Below are 27,309 nucleotides of genomic sequence, written 5' to 3' on the forward strand. Positions count from 1 at the left end.
GTTACAGTCATACAGTCATAAGTGGGAGGAAATGGGTGATAGGGATGATGAGAAAAAACTAGCACTAATAGCAGTCCAGACTTAATAGTTTGACAGTGTTGAGGGAATTATTTGTTTAGCAGAATGAGGGCGTTTGGAGAAAAACTGTTGTTGTCTCTAGTTGTCTTGGTGTGCAGTGCTCTGTAGCGACGTTTTGAGGGTAGGAGTTGGAACAGTTTATGTCCAGCAAATATTTTCACGGCCCCTTTTTAACTCATACAGTCTACAGCTCCTCAATGGAAGGCAGGTTGGCAGCCATTGTTTTTTCTGCAGTTCTGATTCTCCTCTGAAGTCTGTGTCGGTCTTGTTGGGTTGCAGCACCCATCCAGACAGTGAGAGAGGTGCAGAAAAATTGCAGACTACAGGAACCAGGAGCACCACTCAGGTCATCCTGAGGGGACGGATAAACCTCCAAGTGCTTCAAGGACCCCTTTAAACCGTGATAGTGAACCTATGGCACGGGTGCAAGAGGTGGCACGCAGAGCGTTCTCTGTGGGCATGCGCACCGTCACCCCAGCTCAGCCAGATGGTTGTCAGGATTCCAGCATGTGTAGCGGGCAGCTGGTCATCAGGTTTCTGGTGCTCTGAAGTGTGAATACACGCACACACACACACACACACATACACATGCATGCACACGTGTTTAGCCACTCTGTGCCTAAAAGATTCGCCATATCAGTGCCCTAAAAGGATTATTATTATTATTATTATTATTATTATTATTATTATTATTATTATTATTATTATTTAGATTTGTACGCCGCCCCTCTCCGTAGACTCGGGGCAGCTCAAGACAATAACAAAGAGAATGTAAAAACAAATCTAATAATTTAAAAAACACTAAAAACCCCATTATTGAAAGAAAACATACACACAAACATACCATGCATAAACTGTATAGGCCCGGGGGAGATGTCTCAATTCCCCCATGCCTGACGGCAGAGGTGGGTCTTAAGAAGTTTATGAAAGGCAAGGATGGTGGGGGCAGTTCTAATCTCCGGGGGGAGCTGGTTCCAGAGGGTCGGGGCCGCCACAGAGAAGGCTGTTCCCCTGGGTCTCACCCAACGACATTGTTTAGTCGAAGGGTCCCAGAGAAGGCCAACTCTGTGGGACCTTATCGGTCGCTGGGATTCGTGCGGCAGAAGGCGGTCCCGGAGATATTCTGGTCCGATGCCATGAACGGCTTTATAGATCATAACCAACACTTTGAATTGTGACCGGAAACTGATCGGCAACCAATGAAGACTGCGGAGTGTTGGTGTAACACGGGCATATTTGGGAAAGTCCATGATTGCTCTTGCAGCTGCATTCTGCACGACCTGAAGTTTCCGAACACTTTTCAAAGGTAGCCCCATGTAGAGAGCATTACAGTAGTCAAACCTCGAGGTGATGAGGGCATGAGTGACTGTGAGCAGTGAGTCCCGGTCCAGGTAGGGCCGCAACTGGTGCACCAGGCGAACCTGGGCAAACGCCCCCCTCGCCACAGCTGAAAGATCGTTCTTTAATGTGAGCTGTGGATCAAGGAGGACGCCCAAGTTGCGTACCCTCTCTGAGGGGGTCAATAATTCCCCCCCCCCAGGGTTATGGATGGACAGATGGAATTGTCCCTGGGAGGCAGAACTCACAACCACTCCGTCTTATCCAGGTTGAGTTTGAGTCTGTTGACATCCATCCAGACCCCAACAGTCTCCAGGCACCGGCACATCACTTCCACTGCTTCGTTGACTGGATGCAAATGACCAGCTGCCTGCAAGGAATATAAATCCTTCCATCCCCCACCATCCAGTCAAGAGCTAAAGAAGCGGTGATCACACTTAGGGGGAAACTGTAAAAGAATGACTGCAGCACTTATGGTGCTGGTGACAGCTCGCGGCTGTCGTCACTCCTTTTTGACGGAAATGGCAAACCTGCCCAGCCCAGAGAGCGATGGGAACTGTGGAGAGCTTGACAGCCTCGCCCAAAGCTCCAGGCGAAGTCTCCTACTCAAAGCAGGGCAAGATCGTCCCGTTTGAGCTGGGTTTTTTAAAATCAGAAGGCGTGTTGGGGAAGAAACGATGGTGGATGGGGCTCTTGCAGCCTCTAATTTTATTCAATGGGAAATTGGGGTGAGAAGGGGAGGGAAAGGGGGGCAGAAAGGGATACGTTTGCATTTTAAGACGCCATTCACCACCCTGAGTCCTTCAGTCAAAACAAACCCAGTCTGTCAAGCTAGAGACCGCTAGCAAAAAGCTCCGGCATAGCCTCATATACAGGTGAAACTTGAAAAATTAGAGTATTGTGCAAAAGTTCATTTATTTCAGTAATGCAACTTAAAGGGTGAAAAGTAATATATGAAAGAGACTCATTACAAGCAAGGCAAGCTATTTCAAGCCGTGATTTGTTATAATTGTGATGATTATGGGGTTCAGCTCATGAAAACACCAAATCCCCCATCTCAGAAAATTAGAATATTACATATAACCAATAAAACAAGGATTGCACATAGGACAATATCGGACCTCTGAAAAGTATAAGCACGCCTATGTACTCAGTACTTGATTTAGGCCCCTTTTATTTTATTTATTTATTTTATTTTATTTATTGGATTTGTATGCCGCCCCTATCTGCAGACTTGTGTGTGTGTCTGTTAGTTAGTATATGGTTTTTTTTAAAGCTTTAAATATTTTAACTGATTGGATTATTTATGATTTGTACTACTTGCTGTGAGCCGCCCCGAGTCTTCGGAGAGGGGCCAAATAATAAATAATTAATAAATAACAACAATGGTAAAAAACAACATGTAACAATCCAATTTAATAAAACAACTAAAAATCCTTATTATAAAAACCAAACATACACACAAACATACCATGCATAACTTGTAATGGCCTAGGGGAAGGAATATCCTAACTACCCCCATGCCTGGCGACAAAGGTGGGTCTTGAGCAATTTGCGAAAGACAAGGAGGGTGGGGGCCGTTCTAATCTCTGGGGGGAGTTGATTCTAGAGGGCTGGGGCCGCCACAGAGAAGGTTCTTCCCCTGGGGCCCACCAAACAACATTGTTTGGTCGATGGGACCCGGAGAAGGCCAACTCTGTGGGATCTTATCGGCCGCTGGGATTCATGTGGTAGAAGGTGGTTCCGGATGTATTCTGGCCCAATGCCATGTAGGGCTTTAAAGGTCATTACCAACAACAATTACTGCCTCAATGTGGCATGGTATGGAAGCTATCAGCCTGTGGCACTGCTGAGGTGTTATGGAAGACCAGGATGCTTCAATAACAGTCTTCAGCTCTTCTGCATTGTCTCGGTTTCATATCGCTCATCTTTCTCTTGGCAATGCCCCATGGGGTTAAGGTCAGGCGAGTTTGCTGACCAATCAAGCACAGTAATCCCATGGTCATTGAACCAGGTTTTGGTGGACCAACATCAGTAGATGACATGGCTCCTCAAATCAACACAGACTGTGGAAACGTTTGCATCTCATTTGGAAACCAAGGACCCAGAGTATGGAGGAAGAATGGAGAGGCACACACTGCAAGATGCTTGAAGTCCAGTGTGAAGCTTCCAGAGTCTGTGTTGATTTGGGGAGCCATGTCATCTGCTGGTGTTGTCTATTGTGCTTCATTAAGTCCAGGGTCAACACAGCCGTCTACCAGGAGATTTTGGACCACTTCATGCTTCCTTCTGCCCACACTGCCAAAAGCACCAAAACTCGGTTCAAGTACATATGCATGCTTATTCTTTTCAGTGGCCCGATATCATTCTATGTATAATTCTTGTTTTATTGATTGTATGATAATATTTTAATTTTCTGAGATTGTGGGTTTGGTTTTTTCATGAGCTGTACCCCATAATCATCCCAATTATAACAAATCATGGCTTGAATTACCTTGCCTTGTATGTAATGAGTCTCTCTCATATATTACATTTCGCCTTTTCAGTTGCATTACTGAAATAAATGAACTTTTGCACGCGGTATTCGAGTTTTACCTGTAACAATCTCAGTATATAAGAAGGACACATCTAGGGAGGATGGAGGGGGGGGGGGAAAGCCACAGGAAATATATGCAGAATCAAAAATAGCCATAACATAACTCAGATGGGATGGTGGTAAGGGAAAGAGAAGTATCAGGGTCATCAGAGAGGGAGGGAGAAGAAATAAACTGGCTCCTATTTAAGATCTGTTTGCAAAGTGAGTTTAATGCAGGAAGCATTTCAATTAGCCCATCGTGCAGCGCCATCTACAGCTACTTTTAGGGAGTGCAGCTTCTTGACAAGAGCCTTGACGTTCAGAAGGACAGAGCTATTTGTCCACCACTAACGTCAATCCTCGACTTATGACCACAACTGAACCCCCAGAAATATGGCAATTAAGTCATAGCAGTTGTTAAACTATGACGGCACCCAGTTTTACAGCTGTTTTTGCAGTGAACATGGCAGCCATTACACAAACCTGGCAGTTGTTAAGTGAATGTCACAGTCATTAAGACTCGAGCCTAGAATTTCTTTCTTTCTTTTTTATAAAAAAGTTTTTATTTATAAACATGACACACAAACTAAGACATTTAAAAACATTGGACATTTGTGTGGCAAATCTGTGTTAGATTTCTTATTGTGCTCACAACCTATCGCACAACTATTTTACATACGGTATTTATCAGTTTTTTCCCGAACGCCATCACTCTACTTACTAAACAAATAATTCCCTCAACACTATCAGACTTTCTACTAAATCTGCACTTCTATTCTACTAGTTTTTCTCATCATTCCTTTCACCCATTTCCTCCCATGTTGACTGTATGACTGTAACTTGTTGCTTGTATCCTAAGATTTTTATTAATATTGCTTCTTCATTGCTTATTTGACCCCTGTGACAATCATTAAGTGTCGTACCACATGAAACTTGAAAGATTAAAGATAAATAAGGCAATGGGTCCAGATGGCATCCACCCCAGAGTTCTTAAAGAACTCAGATCTGTCATTGCTACCCCCCTGACTGATTTGTTTAACAAATCCCTGTTAACAGGAGATGTTCCTGAGGATTGGAGAATAACCAGTGTTGTGCCTATCCACAAGAAGGGCAGTAGAGAAGAAGCTGGTAACTACAGGCCAGTTAGCTTGACATCAGTTGTAGTTAAAATGATGGAGACTCTACTCAAAAAGAGGATAAATCAGCATCTAAAAAACAATAACTTATTGGACCCAAATCAGCATGGCTTTACTGAAGGCAAATCGTGTCAGACTAATCTCATTGAGTTCTTTGACTATGTCACAAAGGTGTTGGATCAAGGTGGAGCCGTGGATATTGCCTATCTGGACTTCAGCAAAGCCTTTGATACGGTTCCACATAAAGAGCTGATAGATAAATTAGTGAAGATTGGACTTAATCCCTGGATAGTTCAGTGGATTTCAAGCTGGCTGAAGCATAGACATCAGAGAGTTACTGTTAATGGCGAGTATTCTGAGCAGAGTCAGGTTACAAGCGGTGTGCCACAAGGGTCTGTTCTGGGTCCTATTCTTTTTAATATGTTTGTGAGTGACATAGGGGAAGGTTTGGTAGGAAAGGTTTGCCTATTTGCCGATGACTCTAAAGTGTGCAATAGGGTTGATATTCCTGGAGGGGTCTGTAATATGGTAAATGATTTAGCGTTACTAGATAAATGGTCAAAGCAATGGAAACTGCAGTTTAATGTTTCCAAATGTAAAATAATGCACTTGGGGAAAAGGAATCCTAAATCTGAGTATTGCATTGGCAGTTCTGTGTTAGCAAAAACTTCAGAAGAGAAGGATTTAGGGGTAGTGATTTCTGACAGTCTCAAAATGGGTGAACAGTGTGGTCGGGCGGTAGGAAAGGCAAGTAGGATGCTTGGCTGCATAGCTAGGGGTATAACAAGCAGGAAGAGGGAGATTGTGATCCCCTTATATAGAGCGCTGGTGAGACCACATTTGGAGTACTGTGTTCAGTTCTGGAGACCTCACCTACAAAAAGATATTGACAAAATTGAACGGGTCCAAAGACGGGCTACAAGAATGGTGGAAGGTCTTAAGTATAAAACGTATCAGGAAAGACTGAATGAACTCAATCTGTATAGTCTGGAAGACAGAAGGAAAAGGGGGGACATGATCGAAACATTTAAATATGTTAAAGGGTTAAATAGGGTTCAGGAGGGAAGTGTTTTTAACAGGAAAGTGAACACAAGAACAAGGGGACACAATCTGAAGTTAGTTGGGGGAAAGATCAAAGGCAACATGAGAAAATATTATTTTACTGAAAGAGTAGTAGATCCTTGGAACAAACTTCCAGCAGACGTGGTTGGTAAATCCACAGGAACTGAATTTAAACATGCCTGGGATAAACATATATCCATCCTAAGATAAAATACAGGAAATAGTATAAGGGCAGACTAGATGGACCAAGAGGTCTTTTTCTGCCGTCAGTCTTCTATGTTTCTATGTTTCTATGTTTCTATGATTCTTGACAAATGTATATTTTCTTTTATGTACGCTGAGAGCATCTGCACCAAGACAAATTCCTTGTGTGTCCAATCACACTTGGCCAATAAAATTCTATTCTATTCTATTGTAGACCAGTGGTATACACATTGATGTTATTTATATATCTAATCCCATATCTATTTTCCCTTAACCCATTTGTCACCAAGAAATATCTTTTTTAAAAAACAACAACAACACCTTTTTCACTCCTACAACTATTGTTATGACTAAATGTACATTTATTACTTTGTCCTTTTCTCCAGCCAGCAGTAGAACTTGCCCCAACATTTATAATACAAATCCAATAAACAAACAAACAAACAAACAAACAAACAAACAAACTAATATTCTGATTCTTCCTTATTTTTTATTTTCGGTGTTAGTTTATCCATTTCTGAACATACTATTATTTTCTCTATTATATCTTCCTCTGTCGGTACATTTTCATTTTTCCAATATTGCGCAAATATTAATCTTGCTGCGGTTGTTATGTGCAGAATCAAATAGGTCTGATTTTTTTCAAGTTTTTGCCGTACTATTCCTAATAGGAAAAGATCTGGGGGGTTTTCTATATTTTTCCCTAGGATTTCTTCTAGCCAATGTTTAATTTTTTTCCCAGAAGTTCTTTGCTTTTTCACACCGCCACCATAAATGGTAATAAGAGCCGAGTTCTGTTTTGCACTTCCAACATCTGGGTGTAAACTTTTTATCTATTTTAGCCAGTTGAGCCTAGAATTTCTGTTGCCGTGAGAAATTTGTGAAGTGAGCTCTGACCCATGTCACAACTTTTCTTTCCACATTTGTTAAGTGAATCACTGCAGTTGTTACGGTAGTCACAGAGTCGCTAAGTGAATCTGGCTTCCCCACTGACTAAGCTTGTCAGAAGGTCGCAAAAAGAGGATCATGCGACCTCGGGACACTGCGACTGTCGTAAATATAGATCAGCTGTCAAGCGTCCAAATGTAAAACCATGTGACCATGGGGATGCTACAATGGTTGTAAGAGTAAAAAACGGTCATAAGTCATTTCCGCCCCAGAATTGTTGTACCTTCGAATGGTCACCAAATGAACTGTTGTAATTTGAGGACTTATTCGTCTTATCATTTTTTCTTATTTATTGGATTTGTATACCGCCCCTCTCCGTGGACTCGGGGCGGCTAACAACAGTAAAAATCCAATACTAAAACAGCTAAAAACCCTTGTTATAAAACCAATCATACATACAAACATACCATGCATAAATTGTAGAAGCCTAGGGGGAAAAGAATATCTTAGTTCCCCCATGCCTGACGGCAGAGGCGGGTTTTGAGGAGCTTACGAAAGGCAAGGAGGGTGGGGGCTGTTCTAATCTCTGGGGGGAGTTGGTTCCAGAGGGCTGGGGCCGCCACAGAGAAGGCTCTTCCCCTGGGCCCCGTCAAACAGGACTACCTGTAGCTTTGGGGAGATCCATTGTAACGTCTAATGGATGCCAAGCAACCAGTTACAAGATGAAGGCTTGCTGTTGTTCTTAGTTGCAAAGTTGTTTCTGAGCCATCGCGACCCCACAGACCAACTTCCTGCAGGCATTCCTGTCCTCTACTATCCTGTGGAATCCATTGAAGTTCACACCGACTGCTTCAGTGACTCCATCCAGCCACCTCGTTCTCTGTCGTCCCCTTCCTCTTTTGCCCTCCATTGTTCCCAGCATTAGGCTCTTCTCCAGGGAGTCCTTCCTTCTCATTAGCTGGCCAGAGGATTTGAGTTTCATCTTCAGGATCCGGCCTTGGAAAGAGCAATCAGGGTGGATCTCATGTAGGACTGACCGGTTGGATGGCCTTGCAGTCCAAGGGAATTCGCAGGAGTCTTCTCCAGCATCAGAGTTCAAAGGCCTCCATTCTTTGGCACTCAGCCTTCCTTATGGCCCAACTCTCCCAGCCATATATTTATTACATAAGAAGAGCCATGCTGAATCAGGCCAAAGCCCATCGAGTCCAGCATTCTGTGGCCCACAGTGGCCCAACGATTGTCCATGGGGATCTTGAGCAAAAAGAGAAGGCAAGACCCTCCCTTTCCCCTGACCCCCAACAAATGGTACCCAACCAACATAGAGGCAGCACTTGGACATCCGTTTCAATAACCATCTATATGCTTGGCATCCATGAATCTGTCTAATCCTGCCTTGAAACTATCAAGGCTGACAGCTGACATGACCTCTTCTGGAAGTGAATTCCAGAAACCAAGGACCCTCTGGGTGAAGAAATATTTCCCTTGATTTGTCCTCGCTTTCTTACCTATGAGCTTTAGGGAGGGCCCCCTAGTCCTAGTATTGTGTGGTAGAGAAAATAATTTTTCTTATCCACCTTTTCTATCCCATGCCTTGATTTTATAAATTTCGATCAAGTCACCCCTTTGTTGTTCTTGTTGTTGTTGTTAGTTGCAAAGTCATGTCCGACCCATTGCAACCCCATGGACAACGTTCCTCCAGGCCTTCCTGTTCTCTACCATCCTCCGGAGTCCATTTAAGCTCACGCCGACTGCTTCAGTGACTCCATCCAGCCATCTTGTTCTCTGTTGTCCCCTTCTTCTTCTTTTGCCCTCCATCCTCCCCAGCATTGGGCTCTTCTCCAGGCAGTCCTTCCTTCTTGTTAGGTGGCCAAAGTATTTGAGTTTCATCTTCAGTCGAGGGCTTCCTGTATGTTTATGTTTGCTTCCTAGGAATCTCTGCAAATCCTTCCAAGGTGGGTGAATTGAGGACCCAGATTGTTGGGGGCAAGATGCTGACTCTGTAAACTGCTTAAGAGAGGGGCTGTAAAGCACTGTAAAATGGTATATGTCTGAGTGCTGTTGCTGTTGCTCTATTCCATCATACAAATATACCTCCATTACAGTGAGAAGTAAATGCTGGCTTTCGGCAAAAATGTTGTAAATTGCAGTTATATGACTCCAGAAGCTGCAAATGGCCATAAAGGTAGGTGGTTGTGGAGTGCTCAAAATGTGATCCCATGACGGTGGGGTGGGAGTCGGGGAACTACTGAAACTTTGGTACCGAGTGGCAATAATAATTAATAATAATTTATTAGATTTGTATGCTGCCCCTCTCCAAGGACTCGTAGCGGCTCACACAAAGCAAAACACATACAAATACAATATTAAAATAGAATAGAATAGAATTTTATTGGCCAAGTGTGATTGGACACACAAGGAATTTGTCTTGATGCATATGCTCTCAGCATACTCAGTGTACAAAAACAATTTTTAAAAACAATTATAAAAAACAATCATACAATCCAGACAAACCATACATAAATCGAAACAGCTAGGGGTATGTCAATTTCCCCATGCCTGGCGACATAGATGGGTTTTTAGGAGTTTGTGAAAGGCAAGGAGGGTGGGGGCAATCCTAATCTCCTGGGGGAGTTGATTCTAGAGGGCTGGAGCCACCACAGAGAAGGTTCTTCCCCTGGGTCCCGCCAGACGGCATTGTTTTGTCGACGGGACCCGGAGAAGGCCAACTCTATGGGACCTAATCAGTTACTGGGATTCGTGCGGCATTCGGGTCTGATACTGTTCTGGTTAGCTCTGGCACAGCTCCTGCCCCAAGGACTGTGGATGTGGGGGAGACATCCACATGCTGCAGGCCTGTTTTGCCCCCGGTGGAATCTGCTGATGAAGGCTCCTCTGACCAAGAAGACATGAGTGACAGGGAGGAGGATATAGCCACGCATGCGGAGAGCGATGCATAGGCAACAGCAACTGAGAGATTATTATCAAAGAAAATGAGGCCACCTGTGGTTGGGTGGGGCTGTGGTCATTAGTGAGGCTGCTATAAATAGCAGCCTGTGGGTTTGGCCATTGTGGAGGATTATCTGATCGTTGTGTTTCATCACTGCCTTGCTGACTTTGACCTTTTGTGTGCTGATTTTTCCCCGCTTTGAAACTAAACCAGGGCAAAGTGTGTTTCACTTTGTGAAAGAAGAAGGACTGTGAATTGCCTCACAGCTGCAAGCTAAGTATCACAGAACTGATAAGGGACTTGAACAAATTACCAGTTTATTTGGAGACAAGTGCACTTTGCTATACCAAAAGAGGGCTTGGTTTAAGTGAATTTTCATTATAAAGAACATTGTTTTGAATTTTCAAACATGTGTGTGTCTGAAATTTGTACCTGTGAATTTTTGGGAGGATTCTACCAGAGAGCCCAACAGAACAGATACCATGTAGGGCTTCTACCGCACAAATCCCAGCGGCTGATAAGGTCCCACAGAGTTGGCCTTCTCCTGGTCCCGTCGACCAAACAATGTCGTTTGGCGGGCCCCAGGGGAAGAGCTTTCTCTGTGGTGGCCCCGGCCCTCTGGAATCAACTCCCCCCAGAGATTAGAACGGCCCCCACCCTCCTTGTCTTTCGCAAATTACTTAAGACCCATCTATATCGCCAGGTATGGGGGAACTAAGACATCCTCCCCCAGGCTTTTATATTTTATGTTTGGTATGTATGTGCTGTATGGTTTTAATTGCTGGGGTTTTATATATGTTTTTTAATATTGGATTTGTTTTACTGCTATATTGTTTTATTATTGGTGTGAGCTGCCCCGAGTCTTCGGACAGGGGCGGCATACAAGTCCAATAAATTATTATTATTATTATTATTATTATTATTATTATTATTATTATTATTATTTATAGGTCATAAACAACACTTTGAATTGTGACCGGAAACTGATCGGCAGCCAGTGCAGGCAAGTAACTTTGGGAGGTCATTGTAACTTCAAATAGTCACTATGTTTTGGACTCGGTTCTTGAAGGCTGAAGAGAAGCACATTCTGCCCTGTTAGCCAAAACTAAAGGACTGTCAGTCTGTCTGCCTGTCTGCCTGTGATGCTAAGATTTCTACACCATTATCTGTTCTTCCTCAACCGCCTGCAAATTGATTTGACTTATGGCCGGGAAGCAAACACTGACATAAATCTGCTAACAGAGTAACAACTTTTGTTCAGGCAGGAACCTGTAAGCGAGATAGTAGCAATTAATAGCCAGTACTTCCTTCCTTCCCTACCTAATAATTTTTTCCATGGCCTCCTAATATGTTAATTATGCAGCTCATGTGCTGCAATAGAATAGAATGGAATAGAATGGAATGGAATAGAATGGAATGGAATAGAATGGAATGGAATAGAATGGAATTCTTTATTGGCCAAGTGTGATTGGATATACAAAGAATTTGTCTTTGGTGAGTATGCTCTCAATGCACAGTCTCCAGACATCTTAAAAAGTACTTTAAAGGATTAAGCACCGAAAAACAAAACAAAGAGGTAAAATACAAGTTTATTAACAACCTAGAGTAAATACATTAATAGAGTTTACTAACAGCCTATTGTGGCATTTGGATATTTTTTTCCTTCCTGAATTTAATTATTTTCAATGTTCTTTTACTAGTAAGGGGGAACAGAAAGTAAGGCAATAGCTACTATCCCTGACACTGCTGGTATCTCCCATGGTATTTTAAAATACTACCACTTTACTCATTGAGGCTGATGGACGGAGTAACTGAAACTCACGCTATGACTAAGTTGGGAATGATCCGATGAACTGGCCTTTTTGTACCAATGATGAGTGCAAGGGAAGTTTCTCCATAAAAATATATGATTTATATATATATAGCGCTTACTTACCTCTAAGCAAATCCGAAAGCGGAGGGCCACAATCCTCAGGGATTACGTAGTCTCCTTTTCCAATGTTTTCAAATAATTTATAAATATTATCACCCTCAAAGGGATAAAGGCCTGTTGTAATATTGTACCTGAGGAGCAGGGGGAAGGGGTTAGGGAGAGCAGAGAGAGAGAGGAAAGAAGAAATGATTAGATGCATTTAAGAATTCCTCTCCGACCCAAAGATGATTTTTCAAAGGGAACTGGATTTTTGTTGTTGTGTTGTCTGCATCTCAAGCTGAAGCACAAATGGCTCCATTCCACAAAAATCTATATGGTATTCTGCAACTTTTCTGGAAATCCGTTCGTATACTCCCACACCATTTGAAAGGTGTTCATCCAAAAATGCAGAGCTAAATGTCTATGGAGAGATTCTCAGTCATCCAGGTCAGGGGCCGACAACCTTGGCAATTTTAAGACTTATGGACTTCAACTCCCAGAGTTCCTCAGCCAGCAAAGCAAAGCTGGCTGAGGAACTCTGGGAGTTGAAGTCCACAAGTCTTAGAATTGCCAAGGTTGTCAACCCCTGATCCAGGTCATGGTTGCCCTAAGGGTGGGGGGGATTTTTTCAAAAGGCAACTGAACTTTTGGATTTTGTTTTTTCCTTGAAGACATTCTGAAGAAGCTTTTTGGATGAGTCTTCACGAAAAAGAAAAGTCCAATTGCCTTTTGAAAAAGCAACTTTGGAACAACTGTGACCTGGATGACTGAGAAAAAAAGAAAGAGAGAGAGAGAGATGGGGAGGGAGGGAGGGGGGGGAGAGAGAGAGAGAGAGAAAGGAAGGAAGGGAGAGAAAGAGAGAGAGGGAAGGAGGAAGAGAGAGAGGAAGGAAAGAAAGAAAGAAAGAAAGAAAGAAAGAAAGAAAGAAAGAAAGATGTTGAAGAGCAACCACCTGAATCCAGAGGAAGGTCAAGCAGGCAATTAGCCTAGACTCCCTACATCCTCATCATTACTACTACTACTACTACTACTACTACTACTACTACTACTACTATTATTTAGATTTGTATGCTGCCCTTCTCCGAAAACTCGGGGCGGATCACAGAACATAAACATAAGCAACCAAGGTCTGACCTATATCTAAATGCCTTTGTGCCCTATCCAGTCTTTCACAGGTGAAAGCTGCCATTCTGGAAAAAGGGTCAAGATAAACAAAGTACCATTCTAGAAGACAAGGGGTATTTACCAGGGGATTGCCCCTTTAAATGATTTTGCCTGGTTAGCAGCACAAGGAATCCCAGTGGCTGACACTGTCGCAACCATCCTGTGGCTGACATTAATGGTTTGGATCCTGCTTGGTATTCTCATTTACTTACAGCGTGACACCTGCTGACCAGATGTCCACTTTGAAGCCAGAAAAGGTATCAAGGCCGTTGGCAATTTCTGGAGGTTGAAAAGCTGGTGACCCCTGGCTGGTTCGGCACATGTCGTCCTCAGCAAATGGATGCAAGGCCTGCGGCAAGCAGATAACAAAGAGGAATTGATTTGAGGGTGAAAGCAAATGTCTTCAGCAGCAACTGGAAAATTGGGGGCAGCTGTGGGTTATTATTATTGTAAAATGATTATTTCAGCAGCAGTCATGTTGTTCAACTGGGCCGTATCAAACTTTCATACACAAAAAAAAGAAATATTAAAGGGGAGGTTGGCATTTTAAGGGCAGTAAGTCTAACCCAAGAATAAATACATTTTATTTGTTAATGAAAATCAGTGGGAAATCCCACGGCTAGTGTTCTGCAACTGACCACTGTGGTTCCGTTGTTCTGTTTAGGGCAGAGTTATTTGACCTTGGCAACCTTCAGACATGTAGACTTCAATTTCCAGAATTCCTCAGTCAGCCACTCTGGATGGAGAATTCTGTGAGTTGAAGTCCAGAGTTCTTAAAGTTGCTAAGGTTGGACGCCCTTGATCTAGGGCTGTGATGGCGAACCTATAGCACAGGTGGCACAGGTGGCACGCAGAACCATATCTGAGGGCATGCGAGGTGTTGCCCTCTGTCAGCTCCAGCACACATGCTCGCATTGGTCAGCTGATTTTCGGCCTGCCGGAAGGCGGGGAAGGCCATTTTCACCTTCTCCAGGCTTCAGGAAAGCCTCCTGAAGCCTGCGGAAGGTGAAAAACGGCACAACAGGCCTATCGAAAGTTTTGAAACAAACTTCCAGTAGGCCCATTGGGCCGATTTTTTGCCATCCATAGCATCCAGAGCAGATCTGGACAAGGGGCAGCCCATGGGCCGCATCCGTCCTGCCTGCTGTCTGTGACCGGCCAGCCCGCTATCTGTGACCGGTCCGCGGAGGTCAGGGTCCGCTCCAGTGCGAGGATGAAAGAGCTCACTGCGTCTGCCGGCACTCCTCCGGTTCCTGCTTTCCTGATAAATCATGAGGAAAGCAGGAACCGGGAGAGTCCTGGCAGACACGGTGAGCTCTTTCATCCTCGCACTGGAGCAGACCCCGGCCTCCTACCGAGAGCGGCCGAGCACAGAAACCATGCAAACACTCCAGCGCAGTGACTGTGGTGCACCGTGTTGCCATAAAGCAAACAATTAGGGGCCTGTAGAGTGGGTCTGGGTGTTTAGGTCAGGCCAGGGTCTGGGTCTTTACAGTATTGGGTAGAACTGAGTTAATTACAGTGATACCTCAACATACGAGTTTAATTCGTTCCAGACCCGAGCTCATAAGTCGATCAACTCGCATCTCGAACGAATGCCTTTAGACTTTGTTTTTCGCGCAGAGATAACTAGAAGCAAGGATTCTTGCGCCACCTAGTGGAAGCTCGGCTCATATCCCGAATTTGTGCTCAGGTGTTGAACAGAAATTTCGCTCGCGTCGTGGCTCGTAACTTGGAATACTCGCATGTGGAGCAGCTCGTATCTAGAGGTACTACTGTATATTAGTCCGGCCCTCTAAAACCATCCCAATTTCTCATGCGGCCCCATGGCAAAATTAATTGCCCACCCCTGCTCCAGAGGCTTCAGTGAGGGGTATGTGCATGCATGGGGGGGGGGTTTGTGCATACACGTGTGTGTGGAAGACATTGCATTATGGGTATGGGCACACGTGTGCACTATCATGGGCACAAACACCCTTTTGGCACCCAAGCAAAAAAATGGTTTGCCATCACTGATCTAGGGGGTTCTGATGGCCCCATGCAGCCCCACTATCTATCCCAGCCTCCACGGTGCAGACTGGGAGTAAAACTGAGTTTTTACCTTACTCAGTTAAAAACAAATATGCTTCAGAGAAAGAATTAGGTTGTAAATACTTTAACGCAATCACCAGCCAACGTCACCCTGGCCTTAGAAAAGCGATTTGCCTCAGTCTGCTCAAATTTCTTGGGTGCTGGCTTTCAAAACAAATTGCTTGATAACTGAACACAGCTGTCAACTGAAAAGCTTCAGAAGTGCAAGAATGAATATTGACAACTTTGTTGCGTAATTTTTAGTTCTCAGATGTACTGCAATTCTCCAGTATACAGTGGCACCTCTACTTAAGAACTTAATTCAATCCGTGACCAGGTTCTTAAGTAGAAACGTTCTTAAGTAGAAGCAATTTTTCCCGTAGGAATCAATGTAAAAGCAAATAATGTGTGCAAACCCATTAGGAAAGAAATAAAAGCTTGGAATTTGGGTGGGAGGAAGAGGAGGAGGAAGAAGAGGAGAAAGAGAATAGCTACTGAAGGAAGAAGGTGAGGTGAATAAAAAAAAATCCAAAACTTTAAGGCTTAAAAAAAAAAAGAGGGACTCTGAGGTGACGAGGAAGAGCAGGCGCCTCCAATACACCCACCGCGAGGCTGCTTCCCATACTCTGGCTGCTGCTGCTACCTGCTTCCTCTTCCTTCCCATGCTGAAGGGCTCCCCTCTTTTCTCACTCACTTGCTTTGTAGCCAGCGTCTTTCCTTCGCTGTGGTGACTCCTCAGCTGCCCAGAGCGAAGGGAGCGTTTCTTTTCTCTGGGCGCTGGCATAGGTTTATTCCCTCTCCAATCGCCCAGAGAAAGGAAAATGCTTCGTTCGCTCTGGACTGCCAAAGCCTCATTAAGCGCCACTGAAAGGCTCCTCTGGCAGCCCAGATGGCCAGGATTAAAGGGGGAATGGCAGGAAACAGGCTGGGCCTTCGTGCCGCTCTCAAACTTCCTGGGAAATTTTTTCGGGCTCGGGTTCTTAAGTAGAAAATGGTTCTTAAGTAAAGGCAAAAAAATCTTGAACACCCGGTTCCTATATAGAAAAGTTCTTAAGTAGAGGCGTTCTTAAGTAGAGGTACCACTGTATCTTGCGCCTATCTGGCTGGCTGGAGAGTTCTTGGAGTTGAAGTCCACTCATTTTAAAGTTGCTAAGGTTGAGAAACCCTGCTGTAAACATTCAGGGAAATAAATGTACGGTATAAAAGATGCCTAATCCAAGACCCAACCAAGGGCCAGGCAATCTGAGCCATCCAACAGCAGGACGAAGGCCCACAGCTGTGGGTTACCTTAGCGTTCCAAAACAACTATTTTACCTTGCATGAGTAGGTGAGCGCATGCATGCACGCTCAATTTGCGTGAGTGGTGAATACACATGCATGCCACTCAAGCAAATGGAGCTGGTGCAAATGCACACTTGCCTGTCACTCATGCAGAACTATCCCCTCCCTCCCCCAGTCCATAGAGCCGAAAAGGTTGGGGAAATCTGTCACATAGCAAATAGCAATGTAGCATACTGGTACAGCAATAGCTCTTAAGACTTTTTATACCACTCCATTGTGTTTTACAGCACTCTGAGCAGTTTAGAATCAACACACTGCCCCAAAAATTTGGACCCTCGTTTTATTGACCTCGGAAGGATAAAAGGCTGAGTCAACCTTGAGGTCAGAATCGAACTCCTGGCAGTGGGCAGAGTTAGCTTGCAGTACTGCACTTAAACCATTGACCTCTCATTTTAAATATATTCTTTTCTTAAAACTTTCATCTATATTGATAGTAAAGATCTTAAAAGCTGTAGAGTAATTGGGTCAACAGATAAGTTGTCACTATTTACAACATCTGATAAATGTATAGATATGAATTTATCTTTCTTCTTTTTTATTTTTCCTCTTCTCTTTCCTTCCTTTTCTCTTTTTCTTTCCCTCTCTTTAGCCTTATTTTCTTCTATATATGTATTATTATTATTATTATTATTATTATTATTATTATTATTATTATGTCAATACAACACAGTAAACGAGATCACTATGCTGGATTTCGTATTTCATCACCAGCCGGGCGCTTCCCAAGCACCTAGGACTGCGTGATGTAGCGGCAAATTATGTTTGCCGATCCCAGTAAAGTGGCCTTTTGCAATTGACAGATGGAGATTTTGTCAATTCTGATGGTTTTCAAATGTCCGCTGAGATACTTTGGCACTGCGCCCAGGGTGCCAAGGACCACTGGGGCCATTTTCACTGGCTTATGCCAGAGTCGTTGCAGCTCGATTTTTAGATCTTCGTATTTCACTAATTTCTCTAGCTGCTTCTCTTCAATTCTGCTGTCTCCTGGGATTGCGATGTCGATGGTCCATACTTTCTTTTTCTCCACAATCAGGATGTCTGGTGTGTTATGCTTCAGAATTCGGTCAGTCTGAAGTCGGAAGTCTCACAGTAGCTTTGCTTGCTCATTTTCGATCACTTTTTTGGGCTTATGATCCCACCAGTTGTTTGCCACTGGTAGATGGTAGTTCTGGCACAGGTTCCAGTGGATCATCTGTGCCACAGCATCATCATCATCAATAATAATAATAATAATAATAATAATAATAATAATAATTATTATTATTATTATTATTATTATTATAGGGGAATTGAGACATCTCCCCTAGGCTTTTATATTTTTATGTATGGTATGCGTGTGGTGCATGGTTTTTAAATGATGGGGGGTTTTTTAAAGATGTTTTTTAATATTAGATTTGTTTACATTGTAACACTGTTATTATTATTGTTGTGAGCCGCCCGAGTCTTCGGAGAGGGGAGGCATACAAATCTAATAAATTATTATTATTATTGTATGCCGCTCTTCTCTGAAAACGTGGGGCAGATCACATGTAACTGTGTATTTTGATTTATAACCGTATACTCTAAACTCATAGACATTTGTACCAATATTCGCATAGTCCTTTTACTTTATGCATCCCCTCCCCTATTTATCTTCAATAAAGATTATATTTACTTTAAAAAAATAAAAATCTTCTTTTCAGTGGGTACTGCATTCAAGTTGCAGCTAGCCTGCTCTAAACTGGCATGACATCCAATGACCCTTCCAATTAGAATTGTGTCATGCAAAAGAGCTACAATGCGATACTTCCAGGAAACCCATGGGTGTTCTGCATGGCTGGTGCAGTGTGGTATCTGCAGATTAAGACAGTGCTCACTCCAAGAGTTCAATCCTGACCACCCCAAAGTTGACTCAGCCTTCCATTCTTCCGAGGTCAGTAAAATGAGGACCCAGATTGCTGGGGGCAAGAGGCTGACTCTTTAAACTGCTTAGAGAGGGCAGTAAAGCACCATGAGGTGGCATATAGGTGCTCTTGCTGTTACCTGTTCCTGCTATGGCTTCCTAGTAATTCAGAGGCCTTCTGATCCTAGAGGAAGCGTTTTAATTAGGATGACTGGAAGCCAAAGATAGTTTTGTCCACCATAAATTTGCCCAATCCCGTCTTAAAGCCATCAGATTAGTTATAATAACAATTCACAACCAGCATGGAAGTTCAAAAGCATACCTCTGCCACACCTAGATCAGATATCTTTAGAGTCCCACTGGTTGTTAGCAGGAGATTTCCCGGTTTGATATCTTTGTGTACGATGCCCTGGCTGTGCAGATATTCCAAGCCATCTATAAGTTGGCAAAAGTACCTGCATGAGGTATGAGGGGGAGGCAGAGGGAAAATGAGGTGGGGAAAAAAAAATCAAGTTTCTGGAGAGCAAGCACAATAATCTATGTTATTAAGCAGTTAGGAGTTATCAGCCATGATTCGGTCTGATTCTGACCACGATTCTTATAATGTTTAGGTACAAGGGCAGATTAGATGGACCGTGAGGTCTTTTTCTACTGTCAATCTTCTATGTTTCTATTTTATGCCATATCAGGAATCTTGAAACAGAACAGTTACTAAGAATTTATAGAAAGATGCCTGCATTATGTCATGAGCTGTCAGTCTGGTTAAGGCACCAGGCTAGGTGGGAGACCATGCGTTCAACAGCTAGCTGACTTTGGGCCAATCACCAGCAGACAGGGAGTTAGTCCCGCCTTGGGCATGAAAACCAACTGGGTGACTTTGGGCCAATCACCAGGAAACAGGGAGTTCTAGTCCCGCCTTGGGCATGGAAGCCAACTGCGTGACTTTGGGCCAATCACCAGGAAACAGGGAGTTCTAGTCCCGCCTTGGGCATGGAAGCCAACTGGGTGACTTTGGGCCAATCACCAGGAAACAGGGAGTTCTAGTCCCGCTTGGGCATGAAAGCCAACTGGGTGACTTTGGGCCAATCACCAGGAGACAGGGAGTTCTAGTCCCGCCTTGGGCATGAAAGCCAACTGGGTGACTTTGGGCCAATCACCAGGAAACAGGGAGTTCTAGTCCCGCCTTGGGCATGGAAGCCAACTGGGTGACTTTGGGCCAATCACCAGGAAACAGGGAGTTCTATTCCTGCCTTGGGCATGAAAGCCAGCTGGGTGACTCTGGGCCAATCACCCGGAGACGGAGAGTTCTAGTCCCACCTTGGGCATGAAAGCCAACTGGGTGACTTTGGGCCAATCACCAGGAGGCGGTAAGTTCTAGTCCTGCTTTAGGCATGAAAGCTGGCTGGGTGACTTTAGGCCAGTCACTCTCTTTCTTTCTTTCTCTCTCTCTCTCTCTCTCTGTCCAAACTACCTTTTAGGGTTGTTGCTGTGGGGTAAACAGGAAGAGGAGGGTTCATTAGATATGTTCACCATCTTGACATACAAACACACAGATATATATATCAGGGGTGAAATGCTCCTGCTTCGCTCGTGCCTATCGGTCATCAGAGGGAGCGAAGGGAGCACGAGACTCTGGCCACCTGCCTAGTATTTGAGTTCTTTTACCCTCTGCACATGCTCAAATGGTGGCGTCCAGGCAGGTGGGCAGAGCCCCTCGTTCCCTTCATGATTGGCTCTCTTGACAACCAATAGGCACAAGTGAGCTGGGAGCATTTCACTCTCTATATGTCTGTCTGTCTATCTTTTTCTTTCTTTCTTTCCTTTCTTCCTTTCTATCATCTATATCTGTATCTATCTATCTATCTATCTATCTATCTATCTATCTATGTATCTATCTCTCTATCTATGTATCTATGTATCTATCTATGTATCTATGTATCTATCTATCTATCTATGTATGTATCTATCTATCTATCTTTTTCTTTCTTTCCTTTCTTCCTTTCTATCATCTATATCTATATCTGTATGTATGTATGTATGTATGTATGTATGTATGTATGTATGTATCTAATCTATCTATCTATCTATCTATCTATCTATCTATTTCTTTCTTTCCTTTCTATCATCTATATCTATATATGTATGTATATATGTATGTATGTATCTATCTATCTATCTATCTATCTATCTATCTATCTATCATTTTCTTTCTTTCTTTCCTTTCTTCCTTTCTATCATCTATATCTATATATGTATGTATATATGTATGTATGTATCTATCTATCTATCTATCTATCTATCATTTTCTTTCTTTCTTTCCTTTCTTCCTTTCTATCATCTATATCTATATATGTATGTATGTATGTATGTATGTATGTATGTATGTATCTATCTATCATTTTCTTTCTTTCTTTCTTTCCTTTCTTCCTTTCTATCATCTATATCTATATCTATATATATGTATGTATGTATGTATCTAATCTATCTATCTATCTATCTATCCTTTTCTTTCTTTCTTTCTTTCTTTCCTTTCTTCCTTTCTTTCATCTATATCTATATGTATGTATGTATGTATGTATGTATGTATGTATGTATCTATCTAATCTATCTATCTATCTATTTATCTATCTACGGTATCTTTTTCTTTCTTTCTTTCCTTTCTTCCTTTCTATCATCTATATCTGTATGTATGTATGTATGTATGTATGTATGTATGTATCTATCTATCTATCTATCTATCTATTTATCTATCTATCTATCTATCTTTTTCTTTCTTTCTTTCCTTCCTTTCTATCATCTATATCTATCTGTCTGTCTGTCTGCCTGGCTGCCTGCGTACATTTTCACGGGTATTGCTATGTAGATCTTGGTGTATTTGGGTCTTTTCCCATGGCAACGTTTCGATGAGGTCCCACTCATCACCTTCAGGCTAGTGCTTTTGGCTTCGTGCTATGGTTTGTGCTTTTGTGCATCCCAGCACAAAGCTGAAAGCACTATCCTGAATATGTGAGTGTGTGTGTGTGTGTGTGATATACCGAAATATGGGAACACGGCCTGGAAACTAAACTGGCTTAGATACTGCCAATGCTTGAACCCAAGACTGCATGGGAAGTGAGTGGATTTTTCCTTCATTCCAACAAGGGAAGGGGGGGGCGACCCCTTGAACTGCAAGTAATAGTTAAGTCCCCCTTCTCGCGATGATCAGGGATGATCAGCATGAATCACCAGCCCAGTTTCCTTATTTCCACGTGAGGCTTCCTCAGCCAAGGTGACATCTGAGTGACAGGAAGCCGGTCTGCTACTTACCCGTGCGCTTGAAAGACTGGAAACTTTTTGTCAGGAACGCTGTCCAACATCTCCTGCATGCCACAGACACAATACTCCATCACCATATACGTGAGAAAGAGTTAAGGAGGTTCCTGGAATGAGACTTAATAGAGGAGGAGGGGTCTCCAACCTTGGCAACTTTTAAGACTTGTGGGCTTCAACTCCCACAATCCCTCAGCCAGCTTCGCAAAGCTGGCTGAGGAATTCTGGGAGTTGCAGTCCACAAGTCTTAAAAGTTGCCAAGGTTGGAGACCCGTGTAATAGAAAATCTTGCCCTCCACTGGTTGACAGCATTTCAGCGTCTAACGCCACTCAAGTCTTACGCTACACCGATCTCAGCTGAGAGGCAGGAGAACCATCTGTCCCAACACCTCCACCATGCATCCATTTTTAACTGGAGTGGTTTGTGATTGACACAAGAGACTTCTGAATGCAAAGGAAGTACTCCACTTTGTAAATGAATTATGGACGCTCTCCAAATAGCCCGGGCCAAAGGGAGGGAACTAATCTTGAAAATATGTAAAGATTGCAAAGCATGTATGGGAATTATAATCCTAATATATTTGGGAGGAGGCTGGTTAGAGCAGTGGTTCTCGACCGTCCTAATGCCACGAGCCTTTAATACAGTTCCTCGTGTTGCTATGCCCCCAGCTATACCATACAATAATAACATTAGGAAACTCAGGGGTGGGTTCTAACTTACCTCACTGCCGGTTTGCTTCCCCCTGCACTGCGTGGGCGTGCCTCGGGGGCGTGCGTGTGGCAGTCAGCTCAGAAGAGATCAATTATCTAGCTCCTCCTTGGATTCAGAACAAGAGTTAATGATACAGCCACACATGGGGAGAGCGATGCATAGGCAGCAACAACTGAGAGATTATTATCAAAGAAAATGAGGCCACTTGTGGTTCGGTGGGGCTGTGGTCATTAGTGAGGCTGCTATAAAGAGCAGCCTGTGGGTTTGGCCATTGTGTAGGATTATCTGATCGTTGTGTTTCGTGGCTGCCTGCTGACTTCGACCTTTGTGTGCTGATTTTTCCCCTGCTTTGAAACTAAAGCAGAGCAAAGTGTGTTTCACTTTGTGAAAGGAGAAGGACTGTGAATTGCCTCACAGCTGCAAGCTAAGTATCTAAGAACTGATAAGGGACTTGTACAAATTACCCGGTTGTTTGGAGACGAGTGCTCTTTGCTATACAAAAAGGGAGTGCTTAGTTTATTTGAATTTTCGTTATAAAGAACATTGTTTTGAATTTTCAAACATGTGTGTGTCTGAAATTTGTACCTGTGAATTTTCGGGAGGATTCTACCAGAGAGCTCGACAGAACAGGTACAGTTTTTTGGGTGGGTTTTTTTTTTGCAGTAGTCTATTTGCATGTGGGTGGACCTGCCTGGAGACGGATAGAGGAGCGGTATTTCAGTTGCTAAGATCATTGGAAATATGTTTTCGGTGGTCTTAGGCGACCCCTGTGAAAAGAGTTGTTGACTCCCCCTCTCCCAAAAAAAAGGGGTCATGACCCATAGACTGAGAACCGCTGAGTTAGGGGAAGCCAGGATATACCGTGCTAAGATTTAACGTCATGCAGGTAGTCCCTGACTTACAACCATTCACTGAGTAACCAAAGTTACAACAGCAGTGAAAAAAAGTGATTTATGACTGTTTTCTCACATTTAATGACCGCTGCAGCATCCCCATGGTCACGTGATCAAAATTTGAATGCTTGGCAATTGTTTCGTATTTATGACGGGTGTAATGTCATGCAATCACTTTTTGAGACCTTCTGACAGGCAAATCCAGCGAGGAAGCCAGATTCACTTGACAACAGGGTTACTAACTGAACAACTGCAGTGATTCATGAAACGTTATTATTATTTATTAAATTTGTATGCTGCCCCTCTCCGTAGAGTCGGGGCAAGAACGGTTGTAAAATGAGGGAAAGCCCACTTAGCAACAGAAACCTCGAGCTCAATTATGGCTGTAAGTTGAGGTCAGCCTTTAATTATAATTTGTTCTTGGCTGTAAAAGGTGGTAAAGGAACAGACTTATTTCTTTAAGAGACATTTGAAGGTCTCTACTGGGGCTGGGGGAGAGAATGTCATGCTATCAGCGAGTTAGAGGTCACGCCGCCTCCTCATTTAGCCATCGTGTCCCATTCCAATGACTTGGCGGCCAAGTGAAATGGCTGCTAAGTGAAGATACAACACAGAGACAGAAGCGCTGTGAAGATCAACTGGTCACTATCTCTTACTTTGTACAGTGGGATTCAAATTTTTTTACTAGCGGTTATGTGGGTATGGCTTGGCTTGGGGAGTGTAGCAGGGGAAGGATACTGCAAAATCTCAATTTCCTCCGAATCAGCTGGGACCTGGCAGGCAGAGAATAGATGGGGATGGGGTCCAGTTACCAGTTCTCTGAACTACAGTGGTACCTCGGTTCTCGAACGCCTTGGTTTGCGTACATTTCGGATATCGAACAAAATTTTCTGCAAAAATTTGCTTCGGTATCCAAACAAAAATTCGGATACTGAACAGAAAATTTTGTTTACTATCCGAAATGTAAAATCTGATGGGACGGGGCGAGAGGGAATGGGAGTCGGAATCCTGACACGCCCCTCCTGGCCGCCCTCTTAACAGCCTCCCAGGGCAGGGCTGGCTGCAATACCGGCAGCTTCGGGGGGCTCCTTTCCTCAGCGGTTCAGTTCGGTACCTCCAGGCAGCTGCACCAACTTTTTCCTTCCTGGCAGCGACGGCTCCGGCGGCTTCCCTTCATCACGTGACGTTCGTGACGCTGCTGCTCCTCGAAGGGAAGCCGCCGGAGCCACCGGGAAGGAAAAAGTTGGTGCAGCTGCCTGGAGGTACCGAACTGAACCGCTGAGGAAAGGAGCCCCCCAAAGCTGCCGGTATTGCAGCCAGCCCTACCCTTCCTGCAGCTTGGAGCAGTTACAAGGTAGAGACTGGGAGGCTGTTAAGAGGGCGGCCAGGAGGGGCGTGTCGGGATTCCGACTCCCATTCCCTCTCACCCGGTCCCATCAGATCCTTATCCCTTAGGAAATAGAGGAAATACTGTAGATTTAATTGGTTCCCAGCAAGTCAATGGGCTGGGAACCAATTAAATCCATTTCCATTATTTCCTATGGGATGAATTAATTCGGTTCTCGACCAAATCGGTTCTCAACCACACTTCTGGAACGGATTGTGGTCAAGAACCGAGGTACCACTGTACTTAAAATTTCCCTGCTGAATCCCATCTCTGGCCTGACCCACGGTTTTCCCTTTATTTGACCTCTCACAGGATAGAGAGATTTGTTTAAACAAGTTACCTCTCTCTGAGCTGATTTTCTTCACAGCAAAAGCCGAATGGCACAACTCGCCACAGCCAGCTTGCCAACTTCCAATGGTCAACTCGCTGCAGGACAACTCAACATGGGCAACTTGTCCTGAGGCCCCTTGCTGCGGGACAATTCAACGTCATTAATTCAACAATTCAATGTTATTCCTATTTTCATTTTCGCCTTCCTTTGGCATCCTTTCTGTCTATTTCATCGATATTCGTGTCACTTTTGTCCCGTGGCAAATTGTCCTATGTTGAGTAGGTTTCTGCTGGGATGTCCTGCAGAGTTGTGTGAAATTGTCTACAGCAAGTTAGCTGCGACAACTTGGCCTCAGTGAGCGGATGATGGCGAGTTGGCCATGGCGAAATTGTGGTAGATCCATGCCAACTACTACATGTTTAGAAACTTTTAATTAATCAATTTGAACCCTCCTATGCTGATAAGATCTTTTATTTCCCCTTCCACAATTGAAGGCTTTTGCTATCAGGCACACAAAGTTTGGTTGCAAATATGAGGACAGGTAGGAAAATGATGTTTTTAAAAAATTACAGTTAATTGCTGTCCTATTAGCCACATTTGCAGCTGTTTGCAGCACGTATCTACAACACTCCGTGGCCTGCATTGGCTGCCAATCAGTTTCCGGTCACAATTCAAAGTGTTGGTCATGACCTTTAAAGCCCTACATGGCATTGGACCAGATTACCTCCGGAACCGCCTGCTACCACACGAATCCCAGCGGCTGATTAGGTCCCACAGAGTTGGCCTTCCCCGGGTCTTGTCGACTAAACAATGTCGTCTGGCGGGCCCCAGGGGAAGAGCCTTCTCTGTGGCGGCCCCAGCCCTCTGGAATCAACTCCTCCCGGAGATTAGAACTGCTCCCACCCTCCTTGTCTTGCGTAAAGTACTTAAGACCCACCTATACCGCCAGGCATGGGGGATCTGAGACACCTTTCCCCCAGGCTTATTATAATTTATGTTTGGTATGTATGTGCTGTTTGGTTTTTAATTATGATAGGGTTTTTAGTTTTTTTTAATATTAGATTTGTGCCTGTATAATATTGTTTTTATTGTTGTTGTGAGCCGCCCTGAGTCTTCGGAGAGGGGCGGCATACAAATCTAATAAATTATTATTATTATCATTATCATCATCATCATCATCATCATCCTGAGTTCAGGTGATCGCATTTTGCTCTAGTTTCTCTGAAAACCAGTCAATTCCTTCTGCTGTGGATCTGAAATCCACACAAAGTTATTGAGGTTGGGAAACGTGGCATTTTTTCCGATTTGGAGAAGATCCATCACCTGCTCTGAATACAGAAGGTTGAGATTGGGCTCTGGACATCTGCCGATAAGAGGATCTTAGACAGAAAAAGGTAGAGAGAGAATTCCTACCATCACTCATAAACAACACTGAATGACGGACACCCGTCTTGTGGAGAAAGCATCTTAACTGTGGAAAGAGGAAACCTCATTAGAAACCAGAGAAGCAACACGTGGAAATGAGGAAGACCCAAAAAAACAAAACAAAACAAAACAACAAACTAACAAAACCAGGGAATCCAGAATTCAACAGGGGAGGCCCAAAGGAAGGATATATTTTTTGCTTCTCTTCGTTGTACAACACGTCAACTAGCTGGATCACGTTTTTGTGCCGCAACCGCCGTAGGAGTTGTATTTCCCTAGAGGGAGAGGGGGGAAAAAACAGAGGAAAATGTATTGGCGAAGGGACAAGCCCAGCCTCAAAAATACAGTAAAAGTTCTTGCGCTGCGAATGGATTTGTTATGTTTTGAATTGCTTATTGTACAGAGAAACATATAAGGGTAGTCCTTGACTTACAACCATTTAGTGAGTGTTCAAAATCATTAGATGAAGGGCTGTAAGTCAAGGATTATATATACACGATGTGTGTGTGTGTGTGTGTGTGTATTTCTTTGTATAGAATAAGCATTGATAAAACATGATTTATGATTGGTCCTTGCACTTACATCCGGTCCTTGCACGGAAGACTGTTGAAGAATCCCCAAGGTCAAATGATCAAAACTGCACAGAAGTCTGTAC

General features: G+C 43.6%; 1 protein-coding gene across 1 annotated transcript in view; it reads right to left on the minus strand.

The window, feature by feature from the left end:
• LOC139156205 (serine/threonine-protein kinase STK11-like) overlaps positions 1 to 27,309 on the minus strand; it is a 97,339-nt gene that overhangs the window by 24,346 nt on the left and 45,684 nt on the right. The window contains 5 exon segments of the mRNA XM_070731485.1: positions 12,165 to 12,292; positions 13,517 to 13,653; positions 18,920 to 19,052; positions 21,904 to 21,993; positions 26,846 to 26,929. Of these exon segments, the coding sequence (XP_070587586.1) occupies positions 12,165 to 12,292; positions 13,517 to 13,653; positions 18,920 to 19,052; positions 21,904 to 21,993; positions 26,846 to 26,929 (572 nt within the window).

Source organism: Erythrolamprus reginae, unplaced genomic scaffold (genome assembly GCF_031021105.1).
Source record: "Erythrolamprus reginae isolate rEryReg1 unplaced genomic scaffold, rEryReg1.hap1 scaffold_99, whole genome shotgun sequence".
NCBI lineage: Eukaryota > Metazoa > Chordata > Lepidosauria > Squamata > Dipsadidae > Erythrolamprus > Erythrolamprus reginae.